The sequence below is a fragment of the Neodiprion fabricii genome, chromosome 1, assembly GCF_021155785.1.
Source record: "Neodiprion fabricii isolate iyNeoFabr1 chromosome 1, iyNeoFabr1.1, whole genome shotgun sequence".
In the NCBI taxonomy this organism is placed as follows: domain Eukaryota; kingdom Metazoa; phylum Arthropoda; class Insecta; order Hymenoptera; family Diprionidae; genus Neodiprion; species Neodiprion fabricii.
Window position 1 is genome coordinate 24,436,545 of NC_060239.1, and position 20,122 is coordinate 24,456,666.

At 43.3% G+C, this 20,122-nt stretch overlaps 1 protein-coding gene across 3 annotated transcripts in view; it reads right to left on the reverse strand.

Moving 5' to 3' along the window:
* The window catches only part of LOC124180112, a 43,439-nt gene that overhangs the window by 12,862 nt on the left and 10,455 nt on the right, over positions 1–20,122 (reverse strand). For 2 of the 3 annotated variants that reach the window (XR_006870211.1, XM_046565209.1), the window contains exon 3: positions 763–905. Coding sequence is in view for 2 of the 3 variants with exons in the window: in XM_046565209.1 (XP_046421165.1) it covers positions 763–905 (143 nt within the window). In the remaining variant the exon portion in view is untranslated. The remainder of the gene's footprint in view (positions 1–762; positions 906–20,122) is intronic. The other variant, XM_046565220.1, reaches the window with a different exon arrangement.

Sequence of the window (20,122 nt, forward strand, 5' to 3'; positions counted from 1 at the left end):
CGACGCTTCCGTGAGAATTACGCGGTGTACTGGCGCAACCCAAGACGATGAAACAGGGAGGTGGAGGTATACGGTACGATTCCATAGCTGGGCAGATATAATGAGGAGAGCACGTAGCATCGAAACAGTCAAGGGAACCTCGCGTCTTTGAATTGGCACTGCGTGCCCAGAATTGAACATCGCGTGGCGGGATTTCGCTCGATGAATAATCAAGGTGAGGAGGGGTTTTGCAGCAATGATCAGAACTCTATGTATAAATAATTAGCGATATTCCGCTTCGCGGCGTGCATTAATTCCCTCGCAAGTAGAAGCTCGGTGTATTCTTGGTCTCGGCTTCAGAATTGAGTCGCGATCTTTGTGTCGAATCGAACGTAATTTATGACCCGAATATTGACGGTGAAGTGCCCATAAACATTGTATATGACCCTTCCGGACGGCAAGCCACGACGTATTGTGCCAGGATATTTCCATCGTGTCCGAGACCGGGGGGCGAGGAGGGGTATACGGGGAGTGCCAATCGTTCATCCCCCACGCATCGATAGCGCCGTGCCATGCCGACAGATATTGAAATCGTAAAATTGTTAAGGCGCGCAACGCGCCCTTCTTCGATTCGCGAGCGAAGAAACGAGAAAGAAAATAGATCGAAAAATATGTACAGGGGGAACTTTTCCAACTTATATTCTCGGGGAAACACCGGCGTCAGAGTTATCGTCCCGCCAATCATCGATTCGGGGGTGAAAAATTGACTCGAAAGTCTATTACCTCCTCGTTCCAGCCACCTCGACCACCTTGCAGCGGCTTCTGCTCCACCAGAACGGCGTCAGGGTCCAGTAGGAACTGCTCGCACTCCTCGCCCAACCCTCCTCTGGGAATAACAGGACCTGGAACAAGAATTGACCGGTATTCTATCAGTTGGGGGGTAGGTAATAGATTCGGTTCAGCTTTGGGGGGACGGGGGAGGGGAGAGAAGAAAATGGCTCGTTGAGTTTAGAGGAACCAAAGCCAAGGATTGCGACTGTGCGCTGTGATCTTGAGGGTAGTTTTCGACTGATTGTCAGTTTCGCGTGACAAACGCAATTGTGCAACTTTGCAAGGCGTGCAGAATTCGTTCCATTACGGAAGCCTGGAAGCCGCACGTCACTGAACATTCTGCGCAAACGTTTGGGTACGTTTGTCAGAGAATCCAAGTTTCAAAGCTCACGCCAGTTAGCGGAGTCAGTTAACGTCAGCCCCGGAAGTTGGAGTACCGCGCTGTATCACGCGACAGCGTGGTTTTCCTTCGAGGATATCTCGCAGCGCGTCTGAGAGCGACGGAGAGTTGAGAAATGAGTTCAGGTGTAAGGCGATGGTCATCGGCGACTAAAAAGATGACGGACGCGAAAGCTGCGGCAAAAAGCATCCGGCGATATGTCGGCAAGAAGAGGGGGAGAAAAAGGGTTGACTGATCGGAGGGTACGATATTTTTCTACCCTGCGGGGGTGGAATTGAGAGGATTGGGACGAAGGGGAGATTCCCCGGGGAATTTGTGTTCGGGTTACGTATACACTAGACTTACCTATACAACCCGGCACACCGTTGAAATAAAATAAGGCTACAAGGAGAGCGGGATGCTGACTGGAACGGGAGGAGAGATCATTGCGCAAGAGTGTCAGGGGGAAGAGCAACCGTCAATGTTTGCCTTCTGGGTTCTGTGGCCTGGCTTCGCGGCAGTGCGAAACTATCTGACGGAAATATTGATATTCTTGACAGACTCTGCAGGGCGTTTGGAAATCTCTGAAGTGAACAGATACGTTCTACCTTATTCAAAACTAGATGTGATTCACGCCTTCGACTGTCGAGGATTTTTCCCTTTACGAAAGAATGTTTTATCTGATGCAGATGACACGTGATTGGCACTATTTTCTTCACCCTTATGCTAGTTGATAATAAACAATTTCAACGACGCTGTATGTTCGTTGGAAGTCATACTGTTCGAAAAAATAACACAATAAGTGATTATATCGATTAATTAATATTGTAATGAAGTATGAAATGTACTTAACTACTAATACGATATTACCTTATTTTTGTATTCAGCATGACAAGACAATTTATGTGAAATATTTTATGTTATCTGCAGTATCGTGAATAAATTATGTCGGTTTTGATCGATCGGGTTCCTTGCTGAATATTCTCTGAATTCGTTAAACTCATGAATTTTGGGATAAACGACTGTTGAAGTATACACATTTGATAGCACAGTGATTGATTTGGTAGGTAGGTCGGTAAAATAAGTTGTCATAGTTTGTTAGCAACAAATGAAGTTTCAACTCTAGTCAGAGACCTTATCAAATCTACAAATTAATCCGATTCAAATCAGTCTCTATACAATATATACAGCGTCCAGGAAATAAGATTACCGTTGATCCGTTTCGTAATCCAAGAAAATAACCGACAGCGTATAGCTGAATCCGAAAAACGAATAAAGCCAACTTGGAGGGGGATTTCTTTCCGATCCGTTAATGAAAACATTATCCAAACTGTATGAAAGTGCATTGAGCATGTGATTCAAATAAAGCAGACATCCATTGCAGCACGTAGCAGCAACAGCGTTTGAGAGGTGTGTGGGTTTTCAATTTAGAGAAGCAGACCGCATGAGTTGTTAAGCCATAAAGCCATTAGTCGTGGGAACCTGCGGTGTCTAGCTTTTTTCATCAGGATTGTCTGCTGCCTCGCTTATCCGAGCAGTGCACCGAAACCGATATGCATTTTCGGAGAAAATTACAAGACTTATGGCGTACGTACGCGTTAGCGTGTGTGCGTGTACTGTACACGCATCGCGGAATGTCGAACCGATTGAAAGAAACTTCTTAACCGGCGTCGTTTCGCATGGCACGAAATCCTCAAGACAATTTACCGCTCTTCTCCGCTTTTCCGACCCCCGCGACTCCGGAGGGAAGCATCGGAATGAGAAGCGGAACGACGGGAGAGGGAAGAGGGAACGAGAGCGCGATATCGAGATTTAGATCGAGACCAAAGGGTCGTCTGGAGATTTTATCAACTCCCAGCATCCGCGCCGGCGGCAGCAAACCGCCTCGGCAAAGACCGCTGAGAGCCTGAGCCAAAATCTCGGATCTACCGCGTAAACAAGAATATTGAGAACCGACTCGAGGCTCCCTCAAACCCCGTCCTCCTCCCCCTTCCCACGGCTCAATCTGCTGAGTTCGTTCGCTTTACGAGATTTATTTTCGTGCAGGGTCAGGAGACTGAAGGCTCTCGGATCTCGGAGGGAAGAAAACCGGAGTTGGCAAGCCTGAAGGAGACCCGAAGAGGCTTGAGGACCTCCCCGATACTCGGAACAGAAATAGAAACTTTTTACACTACACCGGGGCAATCAATTTCCCTCTAAATGCACCGTAACTTTGTTTGTAACGGAAATTAACGCGCAGCTACTACTCGATGCAATTTAACGAGTGCGAATATTCATGCACGCCGTTGGCTACGCTGCACCGAGCTCAGTCTATTAATTTCGGACGAAATTCCACCCGGAAATTCGCATCACTTTGATCCTACCGGCCGATGAAGTTTCCAATCTCCCGTCCAAAGCGTCGGGAATGCAAATTATTCGCATAATTTCACATTTGTCGGAGCTCAGAAGGGTTATCCGGTTTATCTCTCGGTGCTCTTGTCCGGTACAACGAGTTTCTTTCGCCATTCGCAAAAGGCGCGATGACGCAGGTCTTTTCGGCATACTCAACACTTTGAATAGTTTTAAATATTTTTTTTCACCGGCATATTACGTCGCGCGAATTCATAAGACTGTGAATCAAAGGCTCAATTTACGGTGTCCGATGAAAGAACAACGGGCGAAAGAATGCAAAGGAGATAAATTATTCGTGAGGAAAAACTGCAAAGTAGAAGGATGCGCGGAAGAGGATATAGAGCAGGATCGGGAGAGTGGAATAAATAATTAGGAACAATAAGAGTGTCGAGAGTAGTTGAGCTTTATAAGCGTGAATAAAGCGCTACGCCGATGCAGCGGCAACAGCACTCGAAAGTTCCAGCAATATTGTTGAATTTGTAATCCTCTTACGATGCTCGAAACTGAGAAAAAGAAGAACTAGAGTAGAAATAAATGAAGAAAAAAAAAAGAAAAAAAAAGAAGGAAGTAATGAGAGAAAGAGAAAAAAGCAAACGCGCGATAGAATATAAAGAAAAGAAAAAGGAGAACTCGTCCAAGGGAAATGAAAGCTCCTCCCGTTCCTCCGTGTTTAAATGAGAAACACGAAGCACTGGCTGAAAATAATTAGGGAAATACCTGGCAGCTTCCCTCAGCCCTCTGCGAAAGAGGCACGCGTTGTTCTTCATTCTAATTATGAATATTGCAAACGCCCCACGTGCCACACCGGAAAACAAAGAAAACTTGGAAACTCGTCGTCACTTTGAAATCCAGACCTCTGTCTCCCATAACCGTGACCTGAACCGCGACACGACGTAGATTAGCTTCTAATCTCATAGTCGAATAAACGTAATCCGGACGATTTTTTTCGAGAATCACACGATCGCGTCAATTGTTCGGCCAGAGATATTCCAGAGGAGAGTTTCGGCGGGGTTTCGCGAATGGGACGATGGGAAAGGAACGGGATAAAATAACAGGAGCAAACAATCCCTCGCCCTCTTCTATCGCCCGGACGAAAAGCTAGATTGCAGAGATTATTGGAGCTGATTGAGCGAGAGCTATAAGCCGGATGATCGGCACAGCCTTCCAGCTGGACTCGGATCTCGCAGCTGGCGAGCTTTTCGTCCGTTGAACGGAGCACCGAAGTTGAGCCGCGACCACTTTATACGCGTTAAGCGATGATCGGCAGATTCTCCCAATTGCACGCCCTGGAAATGATATTAATTCTCATAAACATTCCGGAAATTGTTAGCAACGGGCGTATGTCACGTCCTGCTCTCGTCAGCGCGTCAAGCTGACGAACCGCACGAGGACTGAGCGTGAACTCCAACCTCTGGTATCCAGATATTAAATACAACCCGACCCTGCGGGATGTCACTCCGATTCAACGGTAATAAACCGAATTAATTATCCCTCGGGATTGGTAGTGTGCACTGCGAAATGATGGACGTTGGATTCCGTCGGAGATAACGCGATGATAATTTGCAGTTTCATTTCGCGTTGCAGCGATTGGGAAGAACGGCGTAACGTTGATTTAGCGCTGTAATTGAGCAAGTTAGAAACGTGCCAGTCTGCCGTATAACTGTGTAACAAAGTGCAGTGCAAACCCCGGCTGCAAAGTTAGCCGCAAACTCCGTGATCCTCGAGAGGGAATGCAGTGGAACATGGCATAAAAGGCGAAGGTACAAGGGTGGCGTGTTACATTACTGGCGTATTTAATTGAGACTCGAAACGGCACGTTTGCTTTGCTAATTTTACCATTAGCAGCTTATTCGGCTAGAAACTGCTCATTGAGTGCTTCTTCAGTCCTCGAACCGTTATAACGGCTCTTCGAGTCTTTCGCGGTCAGAAACGAAGCTCTTAGAAAGCAGAGTTTTTCATCGTTTTCACGAGATTCATCACCGTGGCGGTGAGCAAACGATGATGGTTTCTCAATTTAGGGAAACTGGAGTATGAAGCTGTTTGTATCTTATTTCGAAGATATTCGGCCACGCATATTGCACACGCTATGTTTCAGCAAAAGTCTCGAGGGTTTGTTGACTATGTAACCGGATATTAAACAGCCTTTACATAAATATTATAATCCCACGTCCAACCCGGTCAAGACCGCTTCCACGCGTTGGAAACCCTATTACAATAATCCGGATTAAATTTGGTGCAAATAAGCCGCGTCTAGCCTCGACTTCCAGGTTCAACAGCCCAGGACCACCCACGTCCTCCAGGATATCCAACGAAGCGACGCGTTAAACGAGATGTGGCAGTGTCGTTTCTGCGTTAATCTACATGTCGTTAATCGTGCGATTATAACGATCAATTTCTATCTCACGCCGAGCGACGCCAGTGGTAATCCTTTCGAAGGACAAGACGATGCAGACAAAAGCCATCGCCGAGCTGACAAACATCGGATCTGAAAGATTGTGCAAAATTCCATCGCGTTGGATTGTTCAAACTTAGAGTGAACGATACAGTCAGGTACCATTGAGCCGCCGGAAATGAGTATTACCAAACGAGATGGTCCCTGGCAGCGCGGGTGGTGGGCGGAGTAGAGGAGACTACTGAAAAGCGCGAGCAGGCAGGCTAATGTGATAAACCAATGGTGCGGTTGGTTGAGCCGGAATCTAGTCGCTTATTCTGGCAAATTTGGCCACCCCATTACCTGCTTCTCTCTAAATCGTATAGGTACATCATCGGGGGGAGAGGCGTTTGCTTGTCGAGGGAAAGGCGAGGGTGAATTGACTCGAGGGGTTCTCTCTCGGGACGAGAGAAACGCAAAAGGGTATAGCGGTGCGTGTTCGCGGCTCCGGGTGCATGGAAATCCGGTTTAAAGTATCCGTATCGTTGATGTTTCGAGAAAACGATACCCCACTTCAACCCCTGGGAGTTGCATGGTGAAAATAACTCCCCTAAGAGGCACGTGGAGTCGAAAATATATTTTTAGTTGAAAGAGCGCGCAATTGTATACCCTGGAGTCAGATTCACACATGCTGTTCCACGCCTATGGAGATTGATGATGACGACTCGCGTTCGGCCCCAAGGTGCTTTAACAGGGAGTCGGAGTCTCACGGTAGAATTAATATTTCAGTGTAACATGCAATGTCATGCTCAACGGTTACCTCGACTAAGATGATGGTATATTCGTAAAATTAATTCGATCAATGGTATAATGAAAATAACGCTAGTTCAGATTCTATAACAAGACAGTCTACGGTATAAACTAACCCGTCCGAACCATTGCCTTCTCAACGTTCTCGCTGTCGCATCAAACAATTGACTGGTGGTAAATTCAGTTATTTCAAATTTCTATAGCACGGTTTGCACCTGACTTTCCGACACTAATTACCGTCTATTGCTAAAACATGTAGAACCGGACATCATAACTCCAACCCCCGGAACTCATAATCTCTTCGACTAGGAGTCCCTCCTTGAACAGTTTCCGCCAATCAGCGGGAACTAACAAATTTCCACCCTTAGAAAATTTGCAACCCTCATTCAGAGGCTCATTAAAGAACTCCTAGAGTTATTTAGACATCGATTTCCTTACAGAACAGACATAGAACAGACATAGCATCACTGGAAAACTTGACGTAAAATTCCACCCCTGTAATATATTATAAAGAAAATTATACATCATAGTTACGTACAATTGCTGTTGTGATTGTTTCAACTAGTGCAAAGCCATCACGTCACCCAGACATATCCCTCCTAAACAAGTCATGCGGTGTTACCTGCAGGTTGCAACTCTGACGCTGAAACTTGTGTACGTCGGAATCAGGTACTGTAGTGCGATAGAAACTGGACCAACTGCGAGAGGAATTAGCTTGCAACGAAAGCCAGCATCGAGTGAAGAGCTCAGAGTATAAATGTGCCAGCTAAGCAGAATAATAAGAAAGAGAGTCGTGTAACGCGTGTGCCTGATGGAGGCGAGGCGCATTTGCAGTGATTCTCGACTCCTGTAACTTAAACCACTCCGGTACATACACGGATCACCCCGGTTTCTGGGTCAGAAATTTTACACCATGCCCGGATTAGATCGCTGGCTTCGCCTGAGACAGTGCATGTGGTGATACCAGTGACACTTTTAAGTCTCCAAAGCTTTGCTGGCTTTTGTGAACAGAGAATTGTCACTTTCGATAGTTATTGCAATATACTGTCAATATATCATCTCTCGTAACGGAAGTCTCACCCACTCGATGCGCAAAGAGAAACTCCTGGCTTAGAACACAGGGTTCTCGTGTGTTTTTGGTAGCGGAGGTCAATTTCCTGGGTATTGTTCAAAGTGACGTGGCGTGGAATGGGATACAGAAGTACGTGCTTCGACTTATTAACTCGAACCGGAACGCGCATGCATGTCCGTTACTCAATCCATTGTCCATTTTTATTTACAGCTACCATAGGAGTCCTATACTGTATATGTACGGTACCGTACAAGTTCCGAAAGAAATGACAATCAAGATTGGCTGCAACGGTCGGAGTATCAATCGATCGAGTGACTTGGAATAATCGGTATCAGTATTTTCCTTAACCCTGGAACGTGATCGAGGAAGTCTGCAAAGTTTGTTACTATAATCAGCTCGAAAAATGAGACCAGCACTATCCATATTGCAGCAGCAGCAGCAGCAGCAGTTGTCAGAATTACATCCGGTCACCGGATTTCGCTGCATCGTTCTCCGCAACTTGAATATATATACAGGTATATGTATATGTAGTATATATACATTATATATATGTATATACAAAGTTGGAGAGAACGTCATGCGGGTAAATGTGTGCGGCTGCAAGTGTATCGATTTGCCAAAGTTTGCAGAAGTGGATATTCCAGCAAACGGGGTACGACATAGCACCTGTCATTTGTCAAGGGGAAACCAATGACGCGGGATATTGTAGCAGCATAGAAGTGGCGCCGAACTACGTCACTCCTCGAATATATAGAACTTCCTTCGGCTTCCCGCGTCCTGACACATCGTTCGACTTTATACCGGGCATGCAATTCTCCCGTATCTCTTATGCTTTATCGACTTTGTATTCGATGTTTTTTTTTTTTTTTGTATTGCTCTTGGCGTCAATCGACTAGAAAATACCTAGCGGAACTCGACGTCTCGATCCAATATCTCGAGAAGAGACTTTCTCCATCCGTGAAGGTGAACATTTTCATTTAATTTTTGATGTTTTTGTTTGCTTCGCTTTTTTTTTACCGATTTTATCATATCGATTGCAATTTTTAACCAGCGTACCGCTGACCTCAGCTTCGCTTCGCGGATTCACTTCAATCACGCCTCGCATCCCGGCATTGATTTCAATCAATCCCTTTGCGCCCCGCGCATCACCGCGTTCCTCGACATTTCCTAATCGCCTGGTGAAAAATTGGCTGTTGGCGCGCTCTGCTCCGACAACCCATCCCCCGTCCCTTGAGAATTCATTTACATCGGACGAATTGCCTTCATTATCGAATCGAGGGGCACAAATTTAACCAGGTTCAGGCCTCGACGCAAAAACAATGGCCTGTAAAATAGATAAGGATTCACTCGAGACGTTATTGTATAGGTACGCAAGCCAAAATCAATCCGGAGCTTTAGAGGTAACTTTGATCAACCGGGACACAGATGTGCACATGATCGTTAAAGACGTACCTCAAACGTCATTGAATGAGGATAAACACTTGAACACGAACCCCGAGATATGTGTCTTTCCAATTATATCGATCCATCAAATAAGCTACGCTACAGTTACGCCTCGTTAAGCCATTGCTAAATATTTGCCAATGGGCGCGCAGGGTGCGGATGTGTAATTTTGATTTTAACGCAATTACGAGACGACGACAGGTGGTGTCTAATCAAATGTTGTTTCGGATGATGATTAGCGATGCTCGTCTAGAATTGTAGAGAGAGTTGCACGTGTCGATGTAGCAGTTTTTTGCAGGCCGCTTTTACGCGACGTAATTGATAACGAGCTTAGTTTATACACGTAGATGATGTGCATGCATACGTGAGTTACAGGAACAAGTGCGCGGAGGTGATGAATGGGTGGCTTTTAGTACACGACGATCAATCCCAAGTCCCAGGGTAATTTTATCGTATAAAGCCGAGAACTAATTAATCCGCGACTCGTCCATTAATTTGCAAAAAGCCTCGTAACAAACAATTAAACAGCGAAACAAGGTAGCAGTCGTTAATCTGAATTTGCCCCAGTGCCTTCTTGACTACCGATTTAACGACTTATTAAATCGCACCGTATTCTCTACCTGAAACTCCCACGGATCGTTAGACATGCAAATTATTTCAAATTATTTCAAATTATTCGCCCGGTACAGAGAAAATCTTGCCGCGATGGCGAAAGAACAACGACAAGCTGGAATTAATAGTGCTTTAATTATTGGAATACCTCGACAAGTTTTCTTTCAAGGAATTTCTCGCCGGTTAAATTTTTCACCCGGTAATCTTCGACATAATGCGAATAGATTATCTCGCAGCGCGACGATGAATTTCACCGAGGAAAAGAAATCCAACTAATTCTTTCCCCACGAATCTTGTCGCAAGCACCGTTCCAAGCCCAATGTCTTCGATAAAAATTCACCGCAAGTTCCTCCTAATTTGGTGAACATGACTTTTTCATGACGTGACCAATACCGCCAGCTCAGAGACTCCGCAATTTCCGGCGGTGCTTGAACCCTTGCTGACGGTGCCATGATCTTGTTATTCCATTTTCGATCGAGGGCGCGGACGGCGGAGATTCGTGGAACCGGGCAAAATGACCGATATTCATCGGGCCATATTTTCACAAGGTGCCTCCTCCCCCTCCTCGGGTGGTCTCCGAGTTTGTTTGGGTAAGCATACACCTCTCGAGGGCCAATGGGGTAAGTATTCCAGTTCACTGGGAAGTTATTCAAACAGAGCCAATCATGGATTCCATATCGGTTTCCAGCGTCGCGGAATTCGAGCGGCTAACGAACCCCGGCGCAGTGACCATTCTCAGGTTCGATCTGTTGCCCAGCCCAGCACCAGAGTCGCTGAAGTTGTTGAGTGGTCGTACCATTTGTGGTCACTGTGCCAGCTGTGGACAGCTTTATAGAATTCTGTATTCATCAATTTGGCGTTTAACCATTTCGATCACTCGATTCGTACGTACGACTGAAATGTAAAACAAGTTTTCAATATTTGGCACACTTTGTTGGTTGAAAATTGGTCGTGTTTACACGGAACGAAGCACCTCCAGGTATACCATCTGTGGCCATAAGCTCAGATTACGTCTGATGAATATGGCCACAACTGGTACGAATATCCAATAACACGTGGTAAGAATCTGGAGAAAAATAGGATCAAACGATTTGGAAGCCGACTGACGTTATAAATGATTCTGTTTTCACAATATTATACCTTCGTCTCGATGGAACGCCGCGAAGTGGTTTCGAAAAACAAGCTCAGTGGCCAGAGCATTGGGTGGTCGTAGCAATCGATATACGCGTTACACACAAGGTGTTGAGTACAGTGGAACGCAGACGTAACCAGCTATAAGCTGCCTACCGGGTAAACAATAACGAGGTTTACAGAAGCGGTGCGGAACGACGCTTCGTCATCATCCGGGGTAAAGTGGAAAAGGGGTTAGAGGCCTAGGTCAGGGGCGATGAGGTCCTGGCTACAAAAGGTTTCGCAAGGGGTTCAGACAAAAAGGCTCGTTAGGAACAAGTGGCGCCGACTAAAACTGCCGGCACCATTAGGTAACGGTCCGAACTGTACATGCCTAACAGCATCGCCAAACCGATGCAAAGGTGCATGTCTTGTTCAGAAAAGTATATTATCTAGAAATGGAACGAATCGCATGCTCGTTTTAATTGACTTTAGCTCATAACTCACGCTTACCTTGACGAAAGATGTCGTCAAGTGATTTTCAGTTGTACCATTTCGTTTGCTTGATATGATTTTTTTACCTATGCAGCTGAGTTCGGAGTGAGATTAGATCCAAGCGATAGCATAAACCGTTCGTTTTACAAATTACCGGATTATAGAAGCTACTCCAGCGTTTTTAGGCGCTTCCATCAGGCCGTGTATTTTAGAAAAACAGGCACCAGATGCGGGACCGAGCTAGCGAAGTGAGAACCGATCAAAGAAATTTCAGGAATTCTTTAGCATAAATTAATTATTCAACTATCGATTACGGTCCTTACACCAAATGCTCGACGAAACTGACTTAACGACCTGACCTTTTTCCACATTGACAGTCGGCGGGGATGGCTTTGTTGAAAGCAACAAGAAGTGCCGAAACTGCCTCTTTTCACACAGCGACCCTCTTACGGTTGACGTAATGAAATGGGGAAATCCTGATTGACCTAGGACACAGGGATATGCACAAGATAAGGGGATAGAATAAAGCAGACAAAAAGCGAATCAATGGATACTTAACTGTTTCAGCAACCAAAATTGGTGGAAAGCACTCGAGGCATCGATCAATTAATGATACGATCGACGGTTGTCCGTGGAAAGAAGTTCTTCAGGATCGTTATTTGTGATTCTCTCAACGCATTCACACTTGAATTGAAACAACGAACCCATTTTTTCACTTTCTGAAGCCACGGTAGATGTATCATCAAGTCTCATGGAATCTTGGGAAAAAATGAGACCAAGCTACTCAGTATTCGGATGAACAAATTGTTTACAGCTATTTATACACTGTTCTTCTATCTGAGCTTCCAATGCGACGTGATTGGAAGCTCGTCGAAACGGCGCACAAAGAGATCCAACTGAAGAATATACATGCGGCGACTATCGTCAGGTGAAAACACCTGGATTTATCAGTGTCCTGCATTCGTTGACAATAGTACTAAAATATCTAGGTACAGTGAATTAGTCCTAGCTAAAAGATACAACAAACCAGAAGCTCTCTAATGCAACCTAAATTCATTCACATCGTAAGAATCTCCAGATAATAAAAAAAAAAATCCACTCATCCAATTCCCCGTCCATTTCAAATGTGACCCGTTGGACTCTTGTCGAAAAATTGTTCGACTCGTGAACTTGGGGTAGGGAACGCGTCAAAGGGTGAAAAGGCGGTGTCCTGCGGAAATTGAAATGTGTTCCTGCATCAGGCGCGACCCCGGCAGCATGGAGGAGTCCGAAATCGAGTAGGGATAACTATTATATCGGTATAATCGGAAAGCAATGCTTAGTCGAGGCTCCCGTCCACCCCCGCAGAGCGCAGAACAGCCCCCTTGACGGGTGCGAGTAGAGGGTGTTGTTCGGGTCGGTCGCCATGGAAACGGAATGGGATCCTCTCCGATTCTCCCCCGCATATCGCAGTGTTCGATCTTCAGGCGGGCAGCCCGGCTGGAAACGAGGCTTAATGAGAAGGTTGGATGACCAAGAACCGATACTTTTTCTTGGATTTGTTAAAAGATAGTCGTACATTGAGTATTCGTCGAGTTCTTATATGTTCCTAAGCTGGGAAGATCGCTTTTAGGAATGCAAGAATGAAAAAAAGTACCGCAGTTGTAAGCAAATTATGCTTGGATTATGGATGCTTCGTTTCAAGTCGATTTAGATTAGTTGAACATTCGGAAGATTATTGGTTCGATTTTATTCTACGATTTACGACTATTTTCGACAAAGTCGATCGAACACTTTTCTTATCGTCTTGGCATCGTTGAATATTCAATTTCGCAGCTTTATATATTCGATGTTGATTGTGACGATCAAATCGCAATATTGAACCGACTGCTGATGTACAAGAGAATCTGTTTTAGCAAACTTGTAAAAAATAGTCCTCGGAACGAAACGACTTACCGCAAAGTGAATTTTAACAATGCTGAAGTGATTTGAAACGAAGCTTCTTTTTGCAGATTACATTATTTTCGATTTCCATACATTTCGAAAAAGATCTTCGTAGTTTACGAATACAACAACTTGATAAATGGTGAATGTTCGACTACCTCGTTAAAAAATTATAAGAAAGTATCAATTTCTCCTGGACCAACGTCCTTAAAACGCGGCCATTTCAACTCAGCCCTTCGACGCTCACTTTTCCTTTCGTTTCTTCTCTTCTCTTCTATTCTTTTTCTTCTTTCCGCTCGTCTGGCGCGCCGGCCTGCCGCCGTACGCACGGGACGTTAATGAGACTGGGGTATTCTGCTTGTTAAAAACTAATTACTTTCCCCGTCGCCTAACCCGCCGCCTCTTGGGTCTGGATTTAAAACCCTGGAACCGGATTCATTCACTCGTGAATAATGATATACCCTATCTCTACGCACACGGAAAAGATACCTCGCTGGATTCTGTCGAGCCCGCATCGCGTATATGAGGTTTTTCTCCAGGATGCAGTGAAATTATACATTTACAGAACATCTAATATATATATATATATATATATACGGCGTTGATGAAGATTCGGCTGGTTCGAGTTCGTGGCAAGAGTGGCGGTAAAAATATAGAAGGATCAAAAAATCGAAAGGCTACGATATCGAGTTTATAAAAAAGGGAAAACTTGACGGATAGAATTTAAAAATGGTGATTTAGATATCAAATTTCGAACAAGCCATCGAAAATATACTCTCAACCAAGGATCAATCGTAATCTCGATCAAATATTACTGTTGGTTAAACACGCAATAAATTGAGGTTGACAAAGTACAAAACTACACAGGTTTTACAGTATGAGAAATTAATTTTCAAGTTTATGAACAATACGCAATATGATATATGTATTTATCCATATTTACTTATCAGATGAGGGAGACTAAAAAATGTAGAAACTATAAAATAAAGCTTTGAAAGGGTAAATTATATCTCTGCAAAGAAGGCTTGGAAATAATCTGAGAATATAGAATCCGTTGAATCTGAATAACCATACAAAAGTTTGTGATTCCGAAACACCGTTTCAAGAGGAACGAAAAAAATCATTTACCAACGATAAGAACCATCGGAACAAATAAGTATTGATTTTTTTTTTTTTTTATTGTTTTTAATGCAAATTTTTGCAAACTTGATTTTCGTCCGATCGCGTGTACGATCGTCCCACACCTGAGTTTAGATTTAACGTACATGTATTAAAAAATTGAATCAATTGTGCGTAAGCGGTCCTTTGCTGCCGTACGATAAATTATACTATAACACTGCAGAAGCCCTCAAAAATAACTCCCCCGGCGGATTTCACGCAAGGGCACGACTACGCCCTGTGGATTAAGGGCAGGTACGGATATACGCATCCACACATCGATCGTTACACGTGGACGGGTTCGGGTTACGATTAATCACAGTAGCTCCACAGGCGGCGGGACCAGGGCACAATGCCTTGGGACCCGGTGGCGCCACTGTCAACCGACAAAACACGTGTCACGGTGTTAAGTTGGTGGCACCGCTCGTTAATCACTAAACATTATGCCTCGGTGATGGATTAAAACCGCCTCTTTCTTCGGCTCGAGTCGTGTTACTCATTTTTCAGCATTACGCATACCGCGGTTTTACGCACCTCCCAAAGACCCGAATAGTTCTTACGCAAGCATTATGTCCTAAACAATGGATTCTACACAGTTTTCCACTCGTTCGGGAGGTAGGACCAGGGGCGTAACAGGAGCAATGCCGCGGGGCCCAAGACTGGGTGTGAAAAATGCAATTGCGACATGTAATTCGGATTCTTTATCGTGACGTCTGCTCTTTTGTTTTCGTATCGTATTTTCACATGCATTCCCTGAGGTTTGGTTATAGTTCATTAGTTTGCCGTTAGATACCAACGTGTCATTTCAGCCAATCTAACGACTTGTCAGTTGCCTAACAACGGCAAATAATGCATAAATCGTATATCTTACTGTGTTATTGGGGTCAAATTGATGAAGCGTGGAAGGACAGGCTCCGGAAAAATATTTTTTCATTATTTACCCAGAAGGCCCAAATTGAGTCCTTGTCTCGGGGTCCCTAAATGACTAGTTACGCCCCTAGGTGGTTCGGGCTTTTGTGAAAGCTCCGTACAGACCCTGTTTCTGGGCTGAAAAGGTCCTCGCGGATCGAGTCAAAATTTAACGTGATCCCTTGATTCATGGTGATTCAATTTCACGGATGGGTGGACGTAATTATATTTCACCAAGTCGACTGACTGACAATGAGTGCCTGGAATTATTGTAGGGGAACCTGGGGGACGACGGACCCCAAAGCCGTTGACTATTTTTTGGGGCTTTTAAACACCGGGTACAAGTTGTTTCGATCTATCTCCTAAAATTTCATCGTTATATTGCCATAATTTAGAAGAAAAAAGATTCCGGAGTACGACGGACCGCCGCAAAAAAATTATACAATACATTTTTTTTTTTTTTTCTTTTTTGCAAATTTGTCAAGGGGTCCGTCGTGTCCCACGTTCCCCTGCATATAATTCTTCTGTACGGAATTAAAGCTTCATGATTGATTTATTCCTTGATTTATTGTAGGCTCATAATCTCGTTGCCAGTTTAAAAATGAGTTCGTGATTATTTCTTTCGCTTAACTGAAATTTAGAATACTCGTTCTGCTTTGCACAGCCGTTCCTTGCAGTGTTCGCATTTCATCCGATGATTAATTTATGTCGTAAGTACGGTGGATATTAGGGATGATTTTTATGGAATACGTGGAGATTTAAAATAATTTTTGTTCGCAGAATCGAATATCAAGAATCCCGTATATGTGGTCTGGGAAATGAGTATCATCTGACATTCTTTACGTATCAAGAAACGTTGAGCAAAATGTCAAACGGGAAACTTGAAGTAATTTCCGAGTCGATATAAACGGTACAAATAAATCGTTGCAACCCAATTAACCGAAATATTCGTGTAATACGGTACAAGCTTTGATGTTTCCACAGATTTACGAGAAAGAAAAAAACTGGCACATGAAAAGAAAAAGAAACTTCGGCAATTAATTACTTATTCAAGACAAAAAGCACAATTCCATTCTTCTGCTATATTTTACCGGATGAGAAAAGTTCATCAGAGTGAATAATGTGACGAAGGGAATACGGCGAAAAATTCAATTTCGTTCAATTTTTACGGCTGGATTTATGGGTACAGCAAAAACTCTCGACCATGTTAATTATCCTCGGATAAACGGAAGAGCACGTCGATTTTTTAACGTGTCTCATCAACCGTTTATTTCACTAAATGATCGGTTATCCAAATATGATAAGGTTCGTATGAAAAATTCAGATCCATTTTCGCTGACATTTTTTACATTAAATCATCAAATAAAGATGAGCGGAATGGATCTGCGCGTTATGTCTTTCCAGATATTTGATGGTAGTAGTTAAGAGTGGCTGCAGGAAGTTAGACGTGCGCATCTCGGGCTGAGGATGCGAATTAGGGGTGGAAGGAGGGGGTGGAGGGAGAAGCTTTTCAAACTTTAACGACGTGGAGGCCATAAGTATAAGTCTTTAAAATGCTGCGCAGAGTGCGCGCGTTTCAGTTTTCAGTCGACGTATTTACCGAGAAGGAAGACGGAAAAAAATCGTCGTGGAAGGTGTTTTTACAAAAAAAAAAAAAAAAAACTCAAGACTAAGAAAAAGAGAAACTGATCAATAAGACACGAAAAATCGTAAAGAAAAAATCAACCCAGAGTCACACCTTGGTTTAAAAATTTAGGCCAACATTCTTTCGCTTCTGGATAAACTGGGATTCCGCTAATGAATTTACGCGACTCACTGTATGAAAAAATTAGAGAGATAATTGTTTTGGTGTGGAACAAATTCCAGAACTGATTCTGCACCGATCGGAAAAGAGACGGTTACCGTTGAATGGTTATTTTCAATAAGGAATTTCGAAAACCCTGTAAAAGTTTAGAAACTCGAGACATTACCCGAGTTCGAAAGTGGAGCTGGGATGTTGATTCACCCTGTTCGCCCTCGGCATATAACGGCTATTCGGATATCGAATCGATACATTGATTCTCTGCATCAATTTTCCCACGCCGAGGAAGAAAATGCGCCGCATTTAAATGGCGAGTAATTACATTTACTTGATTTACCTAACGAACCGCGTCACCTTTTAGTTTACTTCGATGCAATTTGCAAATGTCGTTCGTCACTTGAATGTAATGAATTCATTCGTTGCGGTTCGATTTGATCGAATATTTTTACGAAACAACTAAACGAATCGTTCTAAGAATTTGAGTCCACCGTTTTAAATGAACTTGCATGAGAAACTATCGAACATTTATCAAAGAAGTATAAATGTACTTAATATTTGATTGGATACAAGAAGAACGTATCCTTCGAATATAATCACTTGACCGTCATTCGTTTAGTACAATAATCGTATTGTATAATTAAATTTATAAGAATGCTCAAATTCGACAAGTTTATATCAAACAGAGTGTAATTCGGTTGAATTAATTAAACTGGCGGTAGGGGGATTAATTACAGTTACAGAGAATTATCTTCTCTGGTTAATTATTTTGCTTATGATAATAATAGTAATAAGGATTTAATGAAGGGTTGAGATCGAAGAGCTTCTAACTAATTTACCCGCTTCCCATCAGCGATCATTGAAAGTTTATTGCGGGGAGCTCGTTAAGTTGTGCAACATTTGCGGCACACGCGCGATGCATCAGCCACTAAAGAACCGAGTGCAGACGTGATTCTAGGTACTATCCAGACAGGTCTTCGAAAGTTAGTTGAAGAAGTGAGAGGGAATCGCGTTTCCCGTAGCTTCGGGAACGTTGGGAAGCAATAAAGGGATCCCAAATACACTGAGAAGAATGAGGAAGCGCAGGGGAGGTTAAAATAAATTTGAAGAATGCGTTGAATCGTGCTGGAAAAGGGAAGAGAAACTACCTTCGGAGTGCGGAATAAAACTGATACGACGGAGACTGCAGCGGGATTCTCGGCTCTCCGACGGCCAAAAAAATTCCATATTCAAAGCACACGTCGAATCGTCTTTCGACGAGTCGACTCGAGGTTTTCACCCGAGACAGTCGAGGAGCTGAACTCGAGGCTCGGATTAATTATTTAAAACCGGGTATTACAACTGGAGAAAAAAAATCATTAGAATGAAATATTTTTCGATGGGTTTTATTTGTTTTCCCGGCGTTGAGAAATATAGACGTGCGGGAGGGCTGGTCCCTCAAGGAAGTCGTAAATTTCACGTTTTGAAATAGAATAGTTAACCAGGGAAATCTCAAAAGGTTCGTTGGACAAACATCGATACTTTTTATCAATTTCGTTACGAGATATTCGTACATTGAGTGAATATTCGTCAACTATGAAGATTGCTTTGTAAAAGTCAAAATTGAACACGCTGCAAATTACAAAAACAAAAAAGCTCAGACATCGATGCTTTATTAAATAAACCACGTCAGAATGGATTGGAATCTGGATCGTTTGTTCGGTTTCACCTTATGATGGCTCATTTGATTCGGAAGATTATTTTTTACAAATTCACTGACACACTTTTTCTCAACGTTGAATATTTAATTTTACAACGTTACAAAATCTGTCTTAGCGACTTTTTATAAACTAATTGTTTGAATGAAATGAGTCATTGTAGAGAGAAATCGAACGAATCTATTAGATTTTTAACCGTTTATAAGAAATTTAAAATGAAGCTAATATTTCCAAGTCTTTGTTTATCATACCAGTATTTTTTATTTTTGTACTTTTGAACAAATATTTGCAGGTTAGTAATAGAATAATACGATAAAGACTCAAATTAGTTATCGGCATTGATTTTTAACCAACCAATTTTTTTAAATGACTGAAATACTTTTTGAAATCTATCGAGATAACTAAAATTATTGGAAACGTTTACAGATCACTTAGAATTGCAAGTCTTGCGATAAAGGGTAAATGGTTTCAATCCATTAGCGTTCTACCGATTACTATCCTATCATGTGGTTTCGTTGATCTCCAGTTTACGTTAAGTATGATTTCCAATGAATTCCCAACGGTGCAGGTGAATTCTCGTGATTCTATCCAATCCGGAAACCACTGAAAATCGCCTCAACTCCTCGAAAATCATTGAAACCATGGGTAGCATGTAAGTCAATAGAAGTGACTCGGCACGATATAAATCAGCTAAAATAACACAATGAGATAGAAATCAAAGAAATCGCTCGAAATCAATTTTAACGCATGGGAATCATTCGTTTGATTTCCAAGTAAATGGCTCCTCGCGAATAAGTTCAAAGCTCAGCTGCAACGAATGTCACGTCTCTGGGCAACCAAATGAGCTGTAACTGAGGCAGGCAGGCAAATCCCTATCGACTCGTGGTCTGCAGAGAAAGAGAAGAGAAAGAGAGAGGGAGCAGGTAAGAAATTTACAAAGTTTTCACGTGACATTTGGGATAATTCGGGATAATTCGGGATATCTTGTTGCGCTTGACGAGTCGCAGATTTGTCCCTGGCGAGAAAGCAACTCTGCAGGCTGAGAGGAACGAGGGCGGAAAGCGAATGCCGTAATTATTCAAATCAGTAAAATATTGCCCAGCGCGGGCGAAAATAACACTCGGAATTTAGCTCTCGTCAGCAA